Here is an 18322-nt window from a genome sequence, read left to right as displayed (position 1 = left end):
GTAGCATGTCCCAGTGGGGAGGTCCTGACACTTAACTGGGAAACCACCAACTAGAAGGCTTGGAATGATTGGCTTTATCTACTTGCGTTTTGGCTGGGGAAATGATGCCTTCCATGGAAGGCACCTAAATACCACTTCTCAGCTTCTTAGTGTGACTCTTAAACAGGGTCAGTGCTAGAGCATCGAGCTCATGTGGGCCAGCTTCTGCCACTGGAGTTCAGAGGAGCTGCATGTTGGTAGAGGACTTCGAAAGAGCCAGTTCTGGCAGGGTGTTCATAAACTGGTGTAGTTTAGACCAACAACCTGTTTTTACAGTGTTGAAATCTAATAGGCAGATTACTCCATTGTGTGGCAGTCAGGATTGCAGAGAGATTCCACAAACTTAGAAAGCATTGCCTGATATCAACAGCAATGGTTGGGGGCGGGGAGGAGGAGGTTATTGTTATTATTAAATTCTAAATAAAATGACTTCAAGTAAGATTTAAAAAAATATCTCCATCACTGAAAAGCTCATAGCTTTGAAACTGCATCCTAAAAGTACCTCCAGACTCAGTTTTCCTTGCTCTGTTCTGTTTGCAGTTGTATGGGACACTGCGGGTGATACTGGAACCTCTTCTAACTGATGCACCTTTTATTGGAGCGGTGACCTTGTTTTTTATGCAGAAGCCGGTGAGTCAGTAGTGACTGCACTCTGCAGCCTCCTTGTTTCTTGGTCTGTCTTAATGCATGGGTAGGTCTTCAGTGAGTGACACGAGCTGTCCATCACTAGTAACCCAAACTGCATAACTGTGAATGCCTCACAGTGCAGGTGTTTGAATAGCAAATTCCTGATTATTCAATCCTCCTCTTGAAATCCAAGAGGACAGGAATGAATTTGCCCTATTTTTTTGTAGTAGTGTCTAAAAAGTTATTTGCTTCACTCTAAGAATGGGAGGGCTTTCCCATGGTGACAGCACAGGAGCCATTTATTTCCTGCAAGGTTCCTGGCAGGTGGATTTTAAATCTTCCCATTCATAGATTTTAAATGCAGTCATCTTGGAGACCATTCAGTCATGGTTGTGCTTTGAAAGCTTGCCTGTTTAAGGTTACGTGCCTTGTAGTGGAATTGTGGTTTAATAAAATATGAGAAACCTTCTAGTCTTGTAAGAACCAGTTATCTTATAGCACACAGCTTTGCTTGCTTGTGGGTTATGCTTTGCTTGAGTTCATGGAAGTCATACATTTTTGATCTCGGATGAAGTGGTTTTGTGTTTAGATGTAGTAACATTATTTCAGCACATGAAAAAAACATTTTTGTTTTGTTATGTGAATAGAAATACAGACTCCTGAAGTCAGGTGGTGTTAGTAAATCCCCCTGCCTCAGGGCATAGGCCAACCCCTGAGTGAAAGGATGAGGAAACAACTTCAAAGTCTAGGTAGAGCTGTTGGATTTACTACGCATGACCCCAGGGCATCTGCCAATGGCCACTGCTAGGGGCTGAATGCTGTCTTTCCCTGTGCTTGCAGGATAATTCCCAGTGATAGCCTCATTTCAGGTATGGCAGGTAAAATAGATAAGGGAATTGATACCAGCTGTTGGTTTTAATGTACAGATGCAGTCACTTGCTGGTGCAGGTTTTGCTTCCTTTAAACAGCTGGCTTTGTTTTAGAAGCATTTGCTTCCCCTTTAAATTCTGCATTTGTTCTGAAATAAATTTCAATGGTCCTGTATAATTTTTCTCCCTGGTCTTGTTGTAGCACTTGGAAATCAACTGGGCAGGCATGAGCAACCTCCTGGATGTCCCAGGGATTAAGTGAGTGTCACTTTGCTTCACTTTATTCTTCTTCAAAAAGCCTCTGGAAGTTGGGATGGGATTCTTCAGTAATCATCAAAACTATTCTCAAGAGCCTTGTGTAAAAGGTGTTCTGTTGATACTCCTCCCATCATATCTGGCTGTGGAGTCTGCAAAACCTGAGGAGGGTGCTTTTTACATTCTGTCAAAATTACTTCAATCGCTTCATTGCATTTAGGGTGGAAATAGTAAATCCCCAAAACTACAGTGGTCTATAAACTAAAAAAGAAGCCCTTCTGTTTCCCATGTGCCAGTTACTTGCAAAGGTAGATGAGGTAGATCTCGGTGACTGGCAGTCTGTGCTTATGTTTTACCTTAAAGTGAAAAAAGGCAAGGTATCACAGAGTTGCAGTCCCTCTGACAAACTGAAATACAATGCACGATAAAGAAAACTGCACCGGATTTATAAGGAGAAATGTTCTCCTCTTTCTGTGTAATCTGCTCACCCTTTAGGTTCTTCAGAAAATGTAGCTCCTCCTTAGTGCCTCTTGGGTTGATCTTGTGCATGAAACTTGCATAGCAAGGATGAAAATCTTAGCGGTTTTCAGTACTGTAAGTTTCAAACTGTTTCTCCAGATTGAAGATTCACTTTGTCCTTCTTCCTTAGTGTAAGGAGAAAATTCTGTTACGCAAGAACGTAATATATTTGGTTACTCAGCCATTGCCTTTCTCCCTTTAGATGCAAATGCAGACACTTCTGTTCCCCTCTCTTCCCCTGCAGCTCATGGTTTGCAGACTCATAGGAAGTGGCTGGCTACTTTAGGTGCCAGTTTATGCATTAAAGGGCCTCTGAAGACCTTTGATGTCGAGCGAGAGGAAGCTTTCTTCTTCTCTTAATTTGAGGCCAGAGTGGCCTTTTGCCCTGAAGTTTGCCCTGAGAGCTCCAGTTTTTATCAGAGGAATTAATCTGTTCTTTTCTAACATAGTTTCCTTAATCCTTCCAGGGAGAAGGTATGTAGGTGTTCCAACCTACAGCCTCTCATATAATTAAGTGCAAATTTGGTGTCCTAAATTTTCACTCCCTGGATCTCTCACAGGGATTTGAACGCAGAAACCCTCGCTTGTTCGTCAGCACTGCACATGAAAGCCAGGAGCAAAACAGGCCTGACCATGAATAGGCTGAAGTGCAGGTTGAACAAGAGCTCTCCCTTCCAAATGAATTGGGCTTACATAAGAGAGTAAAGAAACTGGATGCAGTCGTCTGTCCTCGTGTACAAGCTGTGTTTAGTTGGGTGTACCCCGAGACTCGAGAGAAGGGACAAGGGACTGTGACCTTCCTGTGGGGTTTTTTTTGACAGGAAAGCCAACAGCCTGACCAAGGGCTTTCAGGCTGCTGGTTTCATGTTTGGAGTAGGAGAGGACTTTCCTTCTGCGTGAAGCCAGCCTCATCTGAAGCTGCCTTATAAGCACTAGATTTATGAAGAGGATGAGTCTTTCAGATGTTTGGTGCTCTTGGGTTTTCCTCTTAATATTGTCTTCGGCTCATGCCAAGTTGTAGTAGTATGTTGAAATCCTCTCATTAATCATCTGAAGAGTATCAGATGTCTGTGATAGCCATATACTTCTTGCTCAGGAGAAATAGGTCAAATTAGTTGGCCCTGCCATACGAATAGAGCAGTTGTAAAGAAAAGATTTAAACTGAAAAGCTAAAAATGTGTAAGTTTTAATTAGACTGGAAAGTTCCCTAAACTCCAAGACAGACAGTACCCTCAGTTCAGCAAGTGTGATCTCCTGTGTGCCAAAGGTCCACTTACTTCAACCAAGATTTTACTTCTTAGTGCAAAATATACCAAGATACAGAATCTCATCTTTTGCTTAGTTTTCTATTAAAAAAAAAAAAAAAGCCAAACTCATTTTGTTTTGAGTGTGGCTGGCTTCTCCTTCCATTTTACAGTAAGGTCTCAGCATGTGGCCAAGAGCAGAGAGCTGTGTGCACTGGGGCCACGTTCTAAGTCTAAAAACAAACTACCTCGAGGTCTTGAGCCCCCTGTGAAATGCTGAAAATTCCTCATTCCCTCCTCACCGTGTCCGTCTCTGGTGTCGGCATTCCCGAGGAAACCCAGAAGGCACATGAGTTTGTATGACTTGTTTGGGTGCGTGATGATCTCATCATGTGGCCTAAGCTCCCCATTCATCATTTACAACCTGCTAGAGCCAAATTCACATCCAGCCCTAGTAACCCTAGACTGGAACATCCCTGCGTGCAAGTGGGCACTTGCACCATGTGTGCCACAAGGCAGCGGCAATTATGTGCAGAACAATAGGGAATAAGATTGAAAGAGATCTTGAGAGGCTGCCCCATGCTCATACTCTCCTATGGAGCACCTCAACTGGATGCGAATTATTGATAGAAGACAGCCTAACTTTCCACGGTGATCCGCATCCACCCTTGGTGATGGGTTCTGGTGTTGAACTGTCCTCTCCATTTCCTCTTATTCGAAGCTAAATGTCATAAGCATGAGTTCCTTCTGCCCATGTGCGGTTGTAGGTAGGCACTCTTTCATAGAATCATAGAGTTATTTAGGTTGAAAAAGACCCTTAAGATCAAGTCCAACCATAAACCTAACACTGCCAAGTCCACCACTAAACCATGTCCCTAAGCGCCACAGCTACACGTCTTTTAAATATCTCCAGGGACGGTGACTCAACCATTTCCCTGGGCAGCCTGTTCCAATGTTTGATAACTTTTTAGGGGAAGGTAGGCAGTATCACTCATTTCGCAGTGCCCATTTCTTTTGCTGTGCCTCATTCTTTCATTCTAATTGAAATTGTGATCGATTGTAGAGATTTAGGTTGCTTTTTTTTCCCCACCTGCAGTGTAATATCAGACTCGCTAATTCAAGACTTCATTGCTGCACGGCTGGTTCTACCAAACAGGATCACAGTGCCTCTGAAAAAGAACATGAACATTGCCCACTTGAGGTTCCCTGTCCCGCGTGTGAGTTTTTTTTTCTCAGTGGGGGTGTTGATCTACCTGAGCGTGCGTTTGCCACAATGTGGATGCATGCAAGCTTAATGTCTTGGGTTCCTGCATCAGCTGTTTCAACCTGGGTTATAGGCTTTCTGTAGGTACTATTTCAGAAATATAAAAGCAGATGTTGGATAGTTCATAATGGGCTGGGGGGTCCTACCCTCTATACATGGCATAAGAAGTCTGTTTAGACACTGAGCTCATTTACCAATTTAAACCTACGTCTTATTTGAGAATACCACAGATCTTCAGTTAGAGAAGGTAAATACATGAGTAATGAGTGTCAGGCTACTTAATTTTTTCACTAATGATGTGAAGGGGTGTAAATAGGGAGCTCAGGGGGTGACAGCTCTTTGTTACAGAAAAAAAAATTCAGGAAAAAAAACCACCACCACCAAATCTCCTAAATGCTTGACATACCCAGATCTTCAGTCTCCTTCATCCATTAAATACCTAATACACTCATCAATGAAGGTAAATATAAATGAATGACAAAGGGATGCTCCCTATTGCAAACTTGCAGCACCAAATTGAAGTTGAATGGCTACTCTGCAATAAAATAAGACCCTGCCAGTAGGTGCTTAGTTCCTTCAGTCAGTGGGAATCGATCTTTACACTTGATTTGACTGTGGCTGTAATCCTGTGTGAATATGTACATTTCTAATTTAAGAATAAATTGAAGAATATTTCCTACTCAATTATCTAGATTGGATTGTGTATCTGTTTAAAGTTTTGGTTTTTTTCTCTAGTTAAGTGGTGGAAAAAGTGTTTTAATACAGCTGTCATTGGAAATATACTGCATCAAAATGCATGTCTTTGCAAAACTGTCATGCTGACTACCCTTACTGCCTGAAATAACTAGTTTTAGGAGGTAGCATGTTATAACTATCCAAAGATTGCATTTACATGACCAATTTTCTATCTTATTTTATTCAGGGAGTAATAAGGGTTCATCTGCTAGAAGCTGAAAACCTTGTCCAGAAAGACAGTTTCCTTGGTGCGATCAGGGGGAAGTCTGACCCGTATGCTCTTCTTCGCGTTGGCACGGTGCAGTATCGAAGCAAGACAGTTTCCCGAGATCTTAATCCCATTTGGAATGAGACATTTGAGGTACTGAATCTTTTGATCTTTCCATCTGTAGGATGCACAGCCGTTTACATCCCTGTGCTTGGAGGACCTTCTCTTAGCTGGCTGCACTGGAGCAGGTGGACTTCCTTGTTACTTGACTGAAGCATTTCTGTCCCTTAAATAAGTTCAGATTTACATTGCAAACTTGAAATGTCATTCAGGTTGATCTGATTTACATATGTGGGTTTTTGGAGGAGGTGCAAAGCACTGCTTTAAATATCAATCAGTGCAGCAGTCTGTGCAGCTGTAGTCTGCTCTAGCATTGATTCTTCTCTGCTTATTAGGCATACCAGTTTGAGGGGTTTCACTTGTAGTTCAAAATCAAGCAAACTGGTTTTGAAATATTTTCACCTATAATCAGTTGTATTTGTTGTGCAATTAGCCATGAAACAGCAGGGAATGTCCTTGATGTGAAGGACATGTCCTTCCAGCTGTGAAGTGTCATGTTCTCGTCCAGAGCCTGAGCCTATAGGAACCTATGTGAATGCTTTTTATTTTTAATCGATACCTCTTTCTCCTGCAGTTTGTTGTTCATGAAGTGCCTGGTCAGGACTTAGAAGTGGACTTGTACGATGAAGATCCAGATAAAGATGACTTTATGGGCAGGTAAATTAGTATGACCCTTGCTCAGCGTCCAGTAACTTCTGAAACAGGACACCCAGATTACTCATACCTGAAGTCTAATATTGAATGAAGCTATTCCTTTTGTCCGGATGTTGATACCAAGTTGTTATTTCCTAGTGCAACTAACTTTGAACAAGGTAGAGAATGGTCCCAGACTCCTGCAGGGAATCCTAGGAAGCCATCAGAAGTGATAGTTACTACATGACTTGAGATTAACTTCAAATTTATTTTAGTTTTGGAAGTATTTCAAGGGGGACACTTCAGAAGTGTCAGTGCATTCTAACGCACGTGCACATAGGTAATGCGGAGAAGTTGTTATTTGGAACAGATTTGAGCGTGGGCCTTTTTGGTGGTGGTTTCTTCTCCCTCCAACAGCAGTGTGCTGTATGTCTAAATATACTCTGAAATGTTTGCTTTTTGTCTTTCAGCTTGCTTATAAGCTTAGTGGATGTAATGAATGATGGAACTGTTGATGAGGTAAAGATCACAGCTTATTTCTAAACGTGGTTGGTGGTGGATGCTTACATGTACTCATTTGTGCCCTCCCTCTGCTACTACATTGTTTCTGTGGGCTTAAAGCTTCCTTGCGCACTTGCACTATGGTATTTTCACAAAAAGTAAATGCCTTCACTCAGAAAACTTAAAGTAGCCATTGCAATAATTTTTACAATCAAGCTGGCAACCTCAGACAGCCCTGAGATTATGCTGAGCCAGCAGAGGGGTAATCTTGTGTTGATATCTTGTGTCCTGTATGTACCAAATGTTTTGTACAAGGCTACAGATAAAGTTTGGTGAAGCAGTCTGATTGCTGAGGGAAGAAATGATCTGATCTTGTTGTGGTTCATCCTGCAGCCCAGCGCTCTGCAAACAATGCCAGGGTGCCTGTCTAGTGCTGCTGCTGGTTGGAAATATCCATGTGCTTTGCATGTGTATGGATATCTTACTTTGGTTTTTCTGGCTTGTGTTTCTAAGTAAATGGACATGCTACAATTGAAGTGTCAAAACCGCAAGCTAAGGTGCTCAAAGTACAATTCATATTGTCTATTTTACTTAAGTCTCAGACTGCAACACATATATAAAAATTATTCTGCCTCACATTTCTCAAGTTACTCTTTGTTGTCTCCATTTAGTGGTTTCCCTTAAGTAAGACAACAAGCGGACACTTGCATTTAAAACTGGAGTGGCTTTCACTAGTGAATGACCAAGAAAGGCTACATGAGGTGAGTGTATTTGCTTAAAGGATTCACCTCCTCTGACCCCTGTCCAGTGATCAGCAAAGGAGTGGGTAAAATTAGGAGCCCCAGGCAAACTCATGGATGGGAGTTCATTTTTGTCTGACAAAGTTTTGGTGTGATCCCCCACCCCTCCTGAAGAGGAAGGGCGTTTGCTTGCCCCAGGTCCCTTGGTAATTCAGGAGTAACTCAAATCTGGCAGCTCTTCTTGCTTGAATTAGCAAAGCCTCGTTTGACTCACTGCAAAGTGGCCTCTCACAGTTCCCCCCTGATAATTTTCCCCTTCCCTCTTTGTCTAGGATCTGTGTAGGACCCCTGTCTATAACCTGTACTAGGTGCTTGGTAGGACCATGGTGCCAAATGGTGTCCTACTTGTCCAGCAGAATTGCTTGGATAAAGCCCATCTCCCAGGAATGCTGTTTCTTCATAATCAAGCAAAAACATTTGAATTCCACTGAGTTGAATAAAATTTGTTTCCAGACTTTGTTCTGCTGACACTGGGTTGCTGATGTTGATGTTTTTAGGTGTCTTGCTGTACTGGGGAATCCAATCAGTGCAGCACTGGAGAGATTGAAGAGCATTAAAGCCAGTGAATTGAAAAGACTTACACCTTTTCTTACTGGTCTGCTTAAAACTGTCATGCTGTATTGGCTTGCGCTCCTCTAAATTGCAAGTTTTAGGAGAAAGGTGAAGAGCTGCTTAGCTTTCGGAAACTGTCCTTTGAATTTGTGTTGTGCTTTACGTTGTCCTTGATTAGTGACCATGCCTACCTTGTGTTTTGTTTTATTTTATCTTTCCTGTCCTTTGCAGGATAAGAAGGGTCTGTCTACAGCTGTTCTGATAGTTTACTTGGACAGCGCCTTCAACCTTCCAGTAAGTACAAGCCATGTGCAGGCAGCCTTCACTCCTAACCTTTTTTTTTTTTTTAAAGCCCACAAATTAATTGTTTTTAAATACTTTTTTACTAATTCAGAAAAACCACTTTGAGTATTCGAATGGTGAATGCGGAGCAAAGAAGATCAAAAATAACAAGTACCTCAAGGTAAAATACATATTCTTCTCCCATGCTTGCAAAACAGCATTCTGGATTATGCTGTATCGTAGCAACTGAAACTAGCTGTAGTTAAAAAGAAATCATCTCTCCACCGTCAGAATCTATGTGACCAGGGGTTCAAAATAGCGATTGAAAGCCCACCCCCACCCCAGTGAATGTTTAGCAGGTCCAAGGGGGAATGCAGAAATATTTGATTGCGTGGGGGGTTGTCTTTATTTCATACTTTGGACAGAGAACGTCCAGACATCAGACCAAGTCATGTTATCCTTTCTGCTGCTGCAGGGGTTCTTTCCATGCTGAGCTGTTCCAGCTTGACCTCTCACGTTGGGATGGGAGGAACATGCTTGTTTGTGGTCACCTTCCTGTCCACTGGAGACCTGACCACCAGATTCCTTCCCCCTCAGTTTTAGAGGGATTCAGAAGCCACTGTCATTCATGCCCCCTCTCTCTTTGCTTCTGTTTACTTTCTCCCCCCAAATACTGCATTTTGCTACTGTGATGGAAGTGGTGGGTATAGGGAAGAATGTCTTCCTCCCTTTTTTCTTGAACAAGCTACACACAACCACAGCTCTGAGCAATGGATAAAGCTTCCCATTCTCTCCGAGTAGCTCCCCTCCTAAATGCAATCTTTACAATTTAGGTGAGTTACCAGCACTGTGATACACATCACGTTCGATAATCCTTAATTCTGGACTTCATTGTATCCACTGTGTATACGCTGTTGTGCCAAGACCAGATCCTCAGCCTTAACTTCTATAGCATTAGTGCAGTACAAGAGGTTCAGTTTTACTGCTTCTGGAAAGGAATTGTTACTTGATGCTGAAGACTTGTTTCTAGCTGCTTTACAGCAGGTCCTGAGCCTTGGAAACCAATTCTGAGAGTCCTGTTTCATTCAGGAGCGATGAGGACTTCCCACTGAGCCTTCAACTCTCTTCTCTTTCCTCCCAGCTTCTGACAAATTTTTAACTTCTCGCCTATTGAAACCTAAATACATAAAACTTTGGCTTAAACGTGTACTCTTGATGGTAGAGGGTAAGACTGTGCTGTGTTATGGCTGGAGTCTTCCCTGTATACTGCACTACTCTTCAGATGTCCCGCATCTGAAAACTGTTGTCAGCTTTCCAGCAACTTATTTCAAGTAAGAGTAGTAGCTTGATATTGATTCCTCCAAGCTATAAATCTCACTTTTTTTTTTTCTGCTTTCTTTTTCCCCCTTGTATTAAATGACAGAAGATGGAACGAGAACCCTCCTCCTTCGTCCTGCTTACAGTAGGAAACAAGACTCAGAAAAGCAAGGTGAGGCTGTCTGACTCTTCTGCTTTCCTTAAATACTTTCTATTTTATGGGTGACTATCTCCAAGTAGCCCCTAGGAAGGGTAGGACTGGTGAAGCTGATGTGAAGAGCTGTAGTTATGGTGATAGCTGCAGAGGCTGGGAGCTGGGGGTCAACAAGCATGTACAAGTACTGTGTCACTGAGTTGTGCTTGATCAGTGGGTGTCTGATCAGCTGCTGTACAGATGTGTGGTTTTGTGCTCATGGCCGTGATGTCATGTGGCTCAAGATACTCTAGTTCTACAAGGGTTGAAGAGGAAAAAATGATAGGTCTCCCATCTGGCTCATGCTTTCTCAGGGCAGAGTGTCATTTGCATCGAACTGGCATTTGTTCCCTCATCAGATTCTCCTGGCTCCTGTGTTTCACGGTTTAACTGTATTTTTTTTACCTGGACAAGATGTATCTGGATCTCCTCCACTTCGCTTTCAGTTCCTTTGTCATTACTTAATATTTACTTTTGCCTGATGAGTATGAGCAGCAGCTGAGTTCTGCCCTCCCAGTAGCTGCCATGTTTATTGCCCTGCAGCTGGATGCGGATGAGGGTGGCCCTATGTTCTTTTGGACACCCAACAAATAGGAATGAATCCCGTTGGCTACACGTGACCATATGGGACTGGCACCTATTTTCCTTTGTTTCTTCCACCTGCTCCATCCAGAAGTTGGGTTCTGCTTGGATTTTTACCTTTTTTTTTTTTTTGGCTTTCCCTTTTCCCCACCACATCACCTGCCTCTCCCAAGCTAGGTCAGACTTCCAGCTTTCCCGTTGCTGCCAGTACTCGTGGCCCGGTGGAAGCAGCTGGTTTAGGGAGCAGCCTCAACCACAGCCCCCGCAGGTGCTTTCCACGCTCTTTCATCCTTGAAGTGGATGGCGCTGAAGCTGTGCCCTCCTACACTTCCCACAAGCTCTCTACCCCTCAAACCGCCCCTGTAGCTTTCCTGCCTTTCCCTGCCAGCTGGCTGCAGCTCTGGGAGCTGGCTCTCGGTGCCTGAAGACTGGAAGCAGCACTCTGGCTCTCCCTGGGTGGAGAGGTGCCGTGCTGCGGGTGAGGCAGGCTGCTGGTCCAGGCAGCACTAGTTGGGGCCAACCGCGGCTCGACAGACTCGTTCTTCGGCATTTCCATGCCCTGCAGAACTTGTTCTGGTTTTGCCAGAGACTTTGCTTCTGCAAGCTTCTGACCTGGAAATTTCACTCTCTCCATACAGCTGGAGTGTAGCATCACTGAATAAAACAAGAGGGTCACCATGACCCTCTGGTGAGCAGTGTCATGGTATTCTTTGCTGCTTATAGAATAAGCTAATGTATATGCCACAACCTTCTTGTTACAGACCTGCAATTTCAGCAAAGATCCCACCTGGGGCCAGGCTTTCACCTTCTTTGTCCACAGTGCTCATTCGCAGTCACTCCATGTTGAGGTGAGAGAAAAGCCTTTCTTTGGAAGACTGAGTGCGCATCCGTGGGAAGAAACCTCTTTTATGGTGGATGTGATCTCAGTGCTGGTTGTTTCTGTGTGCTTGTACTGCGGTCCTCCTACTTAAAAGGTGGAAGAAGCACCTGTTGTTGCACAGGTGATTCTCTGTTAGGTGATGCCCATATCTACCTTTGCTCTAGGATCATGTAATGCATAGTATCTTAGTTCAAAACGTGGGATGCTTCTGGCTGTGAAGTGCAAAGGAGGTTTCATACAGGTCTGTGTGTAATAAAGCCATGAATATTTTGCTGTCAGAAATCACAGCCTTCATAATTCTCAGCCAGAGTCCTATCCCTTCACCTTGGTATTTTGGCTCGTATTTCACTAGCATACATCGCATACGCTAGCATCCTGTATCTCACTAGCATACATTGCAGTCACAGCCAGTTCTATGGCTGTTCACTTGGCTACAGAAGTGGATTTGAACTTAAAAGGTGTATTGAGGTTAAATAGGTTAAACAAACTATTACTAAAAAGCTTGTAAAGGTTTAGACCAGTTGTCATGCCAGCTGCCTGGGACATTTTCCCCAGAGCAAGTAAGGAAAGCCAAGTAAATCCCAGGGCCTAGTTTTTCTGCTAAGGCAGTTCCTTCTCTGCATAGTTAGAGATGGGATTTCTACCTAAAACACGCTAATTTGTTACGCTCCTGAAATACTGGCATCGCCCATTTGGAAGTAACCATACTTGATAGTATGTCTTGAAGTAAATAAGCTAATTTTGGTATCTGTCTGAAATACCTTCTTGCTTTGCTGTTCCCAGTGGTATGCTTTTCAGTTTGCCATCTAATAAAACCTTTTTTTTCATGCCACCTGCCCTGCCCCCCCACTCCCAGATAAAAGACAAGGATCGGGATAGTGCCCTGGGAACTTCAGTGGTATGTCTCTCCCACTTACTTAAGGATCCAAACATGACTCTGGATCAGAGATTTCAGCTGGATCATTCCAGTTCAGACAGCTTCATTAAGATGAAACTTGTGTTGCGGGTAAGTTGTTCTTTGCCATATTCACTTCACTTCCCCAGCAGGAGCATTCAGTTCTAACCAGGCAAAAGAGATGAAAGGTGGGTGTGGAGAAATGCAGCTTTGCCTCACAGATGAGTAGAAAGTAGAAGTGTGACAAGGTCTTCAAGTGCAATTAAGAGTGCACGGTGGAGCTGAGAGGTATCCCTGAGGCTTCCTAAAACTTAGTGCAGTGCATTGCTGAGAATCTTCTCATGACAATAGAGAGTTGGACTGAGAAAATCTAAGCTGGGGAAATCAAAGCTGCTAAACAGTAAGAGAGGCTGATGCTTAGGAATTGTTTTCTCATTGTGCTCTGGATCCGTGTTTAGACGCTGTTAAACACATACACAGTAGGACAAGGGAAGAGAACATCACAGCTAATCCCCTAGGCCTCTTTTCTTCTCCAGTGGCAAATTCCTGCTGTTACAGTTTTGTGGTGAAATTTCATCTTAGGTGGTAATGCTGGCATTAACCCCAGTGCTTTGGAAGCAGCACTCGTTTCTCTCCCTTGTGATTTTTAGGCCTTGAATATTGAAGAACCGGATCCACAAAGAGTCAAGGCTGGTGTCAATGCCTCAAAGCAAGGTCCTGTGCGTGTCATGGAGAAGGGTGGAAACCAGCAAAACTTTGTCTCCCCACCAAAACCAGAAGACTCAAAAGTACCTCCTGTGAGCAAAGACTCTGGAGCACTTGAATCCCTGCCGAAAAAGGACAGCAGAGAAGACCTGGATGCAAATGACAGTTCAGCAGCACCTGTACCAAGTGAAACTGTTGCTGGCCTTAATGAGACAGAGCGCGAGCAAAACCCAGAGCATCACCCGTTGCCAGCATTGCATACCAGAGCAGCGGTAGTGCCCACGTTGCCAGTCGTACAGGAACTGAGGCTTGCGCCCAGTGTTGCTTCGCTGGGTTCTCTGCCTTCTTCTTGCTTTGAATTAAGTAGCAGCAATCTGGACCTTCATAAGTAGGTGGTTCTTCCAGCTGAATTGTTCTTCTCTTGGGAAGGTTTAGGTTTTATAGGTAGCTGTTGGATACAGTTGAATTCAAGGCTGTTAAGTCATTTGGAGTCTTGGGTCTCAAATCACCTTCTGAAGAACTGGACCAAGTATTCCAGTCAACAGCAGTGTAAATTACAGGGTGACTATCAGATCAGGTGTCAAGTGAAAGCATCTCCTTCTCTGGCTCTCTTAAGAGGTGCTGCATGTGTTGGCTTTATATTGTTTAAGAGCCTCTCACACAGAATATGCTGGGTCCCATAACACTCGTGATTTTAGCAACAGGAAATTGGAAGTCTGAATATCCCCCTTCTGTAAAAACATAAACTCTTCATAAGCACATCTGGCTGCTTAAAGTTTTGGATGCTGTGTTTTATCCAACAAGTTTTGAGACTCTCATAATGGTGTGCACCAAGCTTTTGTGGATAGGTGTGCTTGTGTGGGTGTGCGTGTCCTTCCCACGGTGCTAAGTGTGAGGCTGCCGGTAGTCTGCTCCGTCGAGGAGGATGGAGAGCCAGATCTATCTCTTCTGGGGTGCAGAACGGAGCTAGTAGGATCCTTAATGAACTGAAGTAGCAAAGAAGGTCCATCTCAATTAAGAGAGCATAGGAGTAGTTATAAACCTGAACATCAAACCCAGTTCCAGCTGTTCAACCTAGTACTTCCGGACTGGCAAATTCTCTAGCTCTGAACAGGGCCTCATTTATAAACCATTTTTGAGCAATGTTTTGGATTTGAAACCACTTTAGTAACATGTAGAATGAAATACAAAAAAGGTCCCATTTTGCATATACCGACATCCTTGAAGGAGCTGTGTAACATGCTAACCTGTACTTTGCTGCTCCATCTATAGCAGGCCAACTAGGTGCTTTTTTTGGCCGTTTGCACCGTGGGACAGAAATCGGGTACCTGTACAGAAGGCCAGCTAGGCAGTGCTGGCGCTAATGGCAGTGTTGTTTCTAGATAGCAAACCTTAGGACGCCAGAAAAAAAGAACAGTGCCCTGAAAGTTGGTTTTAGTTGAAAACGCATCACCAGTTTCTGAACCTTGTGTCCTGTTTCATGTTGATAGGTCTGTGTGTGTGGTCTGTTACATAGCTGTATTTAAAAGCTTTGACCGTGCGACTGTCTTACAGTGGGACTGAAATGCCTCTGGGAGAGATTCAGCTGACGGTGCGGTATGCTTCAGTACGGCAGAGCCTCGTCGTGCTGGTGAACGGCTGCAGGTAACGCTGACGCTCGCGGGTATCTGTAAAGGAAAGGGGAAGAGCTCTCTGAGCTTGTGTCACACATTCAGCAAAGCCGGAGCAGAACCACGTGCAGCATAAGCTGCCCAGTTGAGATGCCTTAGCGCTGGCTGACTTTGATCTATGCAGCCTCACTAAGCCCAGCTCCAGTTCCAGTTAATGCCAGTGGCAGGTCTGCAAGGGTGGCCAGCGAGTGGTGCTCGCTGCAGCAGAGATACTTTAAGTTTCATCCACCCAAAACTTCCTCTGAACAGCATTGACAACTGATGTGTGTCTTGGTACGTCATGAGAGGCATCATGACAAGGATTGATACCTATGACTGAATTTGTAAATGTTAATTTAGGAACCCCGATAAGTGGCCACATACTCAGTAGTGAAAATTTTGTTTAACTTCACATCCTTAAAGTTTTATTCGCTTATGTTCCAACTCCCAACATAAATGTTTTTGGCCCATGAACACATGAAGGGTCAGTCTGATTCTTAGAGAGACAAGGTATTAAAAGACACACAGTGGGAGAACCTGCCTTGCTTGTTAACACTGTATTTCTTTTAATAGAAACTTAGTACCCTCTTCCAATCGTGGAGTAGATCCGTATGTTCGTATATACCTGCTTCCAGATAGAAGATGGGCAAGCAGGAAGAAGACTTCTGTTAAGAAGAAAACTCTGAACCCCCAATACGATGAGAAGTAAGGAAACGTTAATTATGATTGCTGCTGAAATAGTTACGATCTCTGTATAATGAAAGGGCTTACGTGAAGTGTGCTTCTGTTGCTCCTAAGGATCGTCTTGTGAACATTTGCAGGTCCTCCGAAAAAAATGGCGCTTTAACTTTGACTTCCAAGTACTTGGGGCTGGCCTTGCTCTGCGTATGGTGGTGTCTATCCCCCCCCCCGTAGGAGGGCACACCTTCTTCCCACCCCCTTCCCCGATCCTAGCAGATGCAGGCTGCGCTTGCTGCTTTGCACACGGACATTTCCCCACCCGTGTTCAACTCCCTGTCACTGCAGAGGCAATCTTTCCATTTGGGTACCTCACAAAGCCTGCTTCTCTGTTCATACTTCTTTGCTTGATGCTTATTCTGACAGCTTCCCAATTAAAAGGCAGAAATACAAAGCCTTTTGAGACCGGACCATTCTTTGGACAGACAGATGGATGCTGTCATCAAGACCTGGTGGGAGCAGGGTAAAATGCTCCCGCCTCTTTGCTGACAGTGTCACGTCCGCAGCTCTGGCACCGAAATGCAATGTATTTTGTATAAAACCAAACACAGTAATGCTTAGAGGTAGAGCTCTTTTGAGAGGTGGTTTTCATCCCATATTTAGAGGAAGGTACACATACGTGAAAATAATGTGAATATTGGGTGGTGCTGGGTGGCTCAGTTTTTCCCTATGTTGGGTCCTTTCTGTATAGGTCAGAAATGGAGAAAAGATTTGAAAATATTTCATCTTCACACTCAAAAGACTAGAGTTGTGGATTTTGCTTCTGCCTGTTGTCATGTAACTCCACTGATTTAGTGCCAGCACAGCTGTTAGGAACAGCATCTCTTTTTCCTCATCCTCAGTATTGACGTGTCCTGTACATCCTCAATTAAGTACAAGAGGTTGAGCAATACTTAGCTCCAAAACACACTACCTGTTTTACAACTCTGACTTGAGGAAAAGCTATTCAGGTGGGCAGAACTGAAGTGATGTAGCGTGGACAAAACTCACTTGACGTTAGATGATGTGTGCCAGAGGCATGAGTCAAAGCCATTAAGAATTTAATTGCCACAGGTTTCAACCTTTGTCTTCCCTTAATGTGGTATAAGCCTACTTTGTAAACTTGGGGGGTTGGCGCAGCTATTTCCTCTGAGTAATAAAGGTTGCATGGAAAACATGCTGATCTTCCATGAAGGGGGAAAATGATGGTAAATAGCATTTCATCATGGATGCATGTTTTCCTCTTTCCACCTAGCACAGTGAGCTGTCTGAACAACAGTGTCGTAGTCTTTTGTGAGGCCTGGAAGAGATTTCTTACAAAGGGAATAAATTCTAACTATAGAATTGCCTTTTCTGTGTCTTCCTTCTCTGTTAAAGTTGTGGCCACCGGCGCTGTGTTCTGGCCACTGATGCTTATAGGATTTTAATTTTTTACTTAAGTTTATCCTTTCAAAACTTTCCCTTTAGGTTTGAATTTTTTGAATCTTTGGAAGATGTCAAGAAAAGGACACTGGACATTGCAGTGAAAAACAGCAGGCCATTCATTTCACAGGAAAGGAAGGAGCTGGGGAAAGTAAGTTTAAAGAAGCTATGCTACCAATTTAATGGAGCTGAACAGTCCGAGTGATTCCTGTAATCCTGAAATGCAGTTGTACTAATTAAGTCTCAGTAATAGGACTATAGCAATCTGGAAGCAACTTCTTCTGCCAGATTTTCACCTGAAATCAGGCTCTATCCATGTGTGGAAGCTTGTGTGGTCTCATGTGATTCGTGTGCCATGCTGCTTTATTTCAGAAGGGTGCTCTTGAAATAAAACATGTTTCCTGGGATCCGCTGCCTGTTTGGGGAACGACTCCAACAGTGCAAACAAGAAGCTGAGAAAGACGTGTGCTTAAAACCCAGAATTTGCCAACGGTGCTTTAAGCTTTCTGTGAACAACTTTGATTCTGTGAAAGTAAACTGGAATCACTTCTTCAGTGACAGATAAATTTCCAAGTAGTGCTGCTAAGAAACTGAGCTGCAGGGCTGAGGCCGGCTAATGCCTGTGTCCTGGGAACGCAGGAAGCTCGTTTTCCCTTGAACCTGAGCTGCAGCCCTAGAACTCAAAAGTGGGTCTGGCCTGGGAGGCGTGCTAGCTTAGCTAATCAGTTTGTACGCTGAATAACATACAAAGAAATACAATTTATTTTTTTTTAAAGGTGCGGATTGACTTGTCACAGGAGGACTTAATAAAAGGTTTTGCACAATGGTAAGTTTTCATCTCCGTACTTTCAAACCCTGCCAATTGCTGTGCTGGGAGTTTGCGTGACTGGTAAATGGGCTGTCTGTTTTGGTGAGCAAGAAGAGTATTTGACCTGCAAACGCAGGACTAACTTGAACTAATCTGGTAGTTTTATCTAAGTTGTGTGTTAATCCAGTTGCTAGTGCAATACCTGCCCTGTGAAACAGTTTTAATAAGAGGCCTGTATGTCAATTATAGTCTTCAGCATATTTTAAGTTACCATAAAAGCCACTGGGACACATAAGTAAAAGAACTATGTTTATTAAAGTAACCTTGCAACAAATTTTAACTTGGATAAAGATCTTAACTAAATTAATACCCTGATCAGCAATATATATATATATATATATATATGATAAAACTTTAATTACAAAGCATTTACAGAAACTATTATAATAAACCACTCACAGTTTTGCTTGTATGTTCACTGTGGTTCAGACTTCAACCTTAAGCAT

At 43.4% G+C, this 18322-nt stretch overlaps 1 protein-coding gene across 1 annotated transcript in view; it reads left to right on the top strand.

Moving 5' to 3' along the window:
• ESYT3 (extended synaptotagmin 3) overlaps positions 1–18322 on the top strand; it is a 34885-nt gene that overhangs the window by 15281 nt on the left and 1282 nt on the right. Inside the window, exons 6-22 of the mRNA XM_030019171.2 lie at positions 580–669; positions 1738–1793; positions 4650–4770; positions 5740–5913; positions 6455–6537; positions 6984–7032; positions 7686–7775; positions 8598–8660; positions 8761–8829; positions 10072–10137; positions 11502–11588; positions 12477–12626; positions 13166–13608; positions 14775–14864; positions 15443–15574; positions 17054–17159; positions 17785–17834. Of these exons, the coding sequence (XP_029875031.1) occupies positions 580–669; positions 1738–1793; positions 4650–4770; positions 5740–5913; positions 6455–6537; positions 6984–7032; positions 7686–7775; positions 8598–8660; positions 8761–8829; positions 10072–10137; positions 11502–11588; positions 12477–12626; positions 13166–13608; positions 14775–14864; positions 15443–15574; positions 17054–17159; positions 17785–17834 (1919 nt within the window). The remainder of the gene's footprint in view (positions 1–579; positions 670–1737; positions 1794–4649; positions 4771–5739; positions 5914–6454; positions 6538–6983; positions 7033–7685; positions 7776–8597; positions 8661–8760; positions 8830–10071; positions 10138–11501; positions 11589–12476; positions 12627–13165; positions 13609–14774; positions 14865–15442; positions 15575–17053; positions 17160–17784; positions 17835–18322) is intronic.

Source organism: Aquila chrysaetos, chromosome 6, assembly GCF_900496995.4.
Source record: "Aquila chrysaetos chrysaetos chromosome 6, bAquChr1.4, whole genome shotgun sequence".
NCBI classification, from domain to species: domain Eukaryota; kingdom Metazoa; phylum Chordata; class Aves; order Accipitriformes; family Accipitridae; genus Aquila; species Aquila chrysaetos.
The sequence above is the reverse complement of the archived record's forward strand: the minus strand, read 5'-3'. Positions and strand labels throughout refer to the sequence as shown.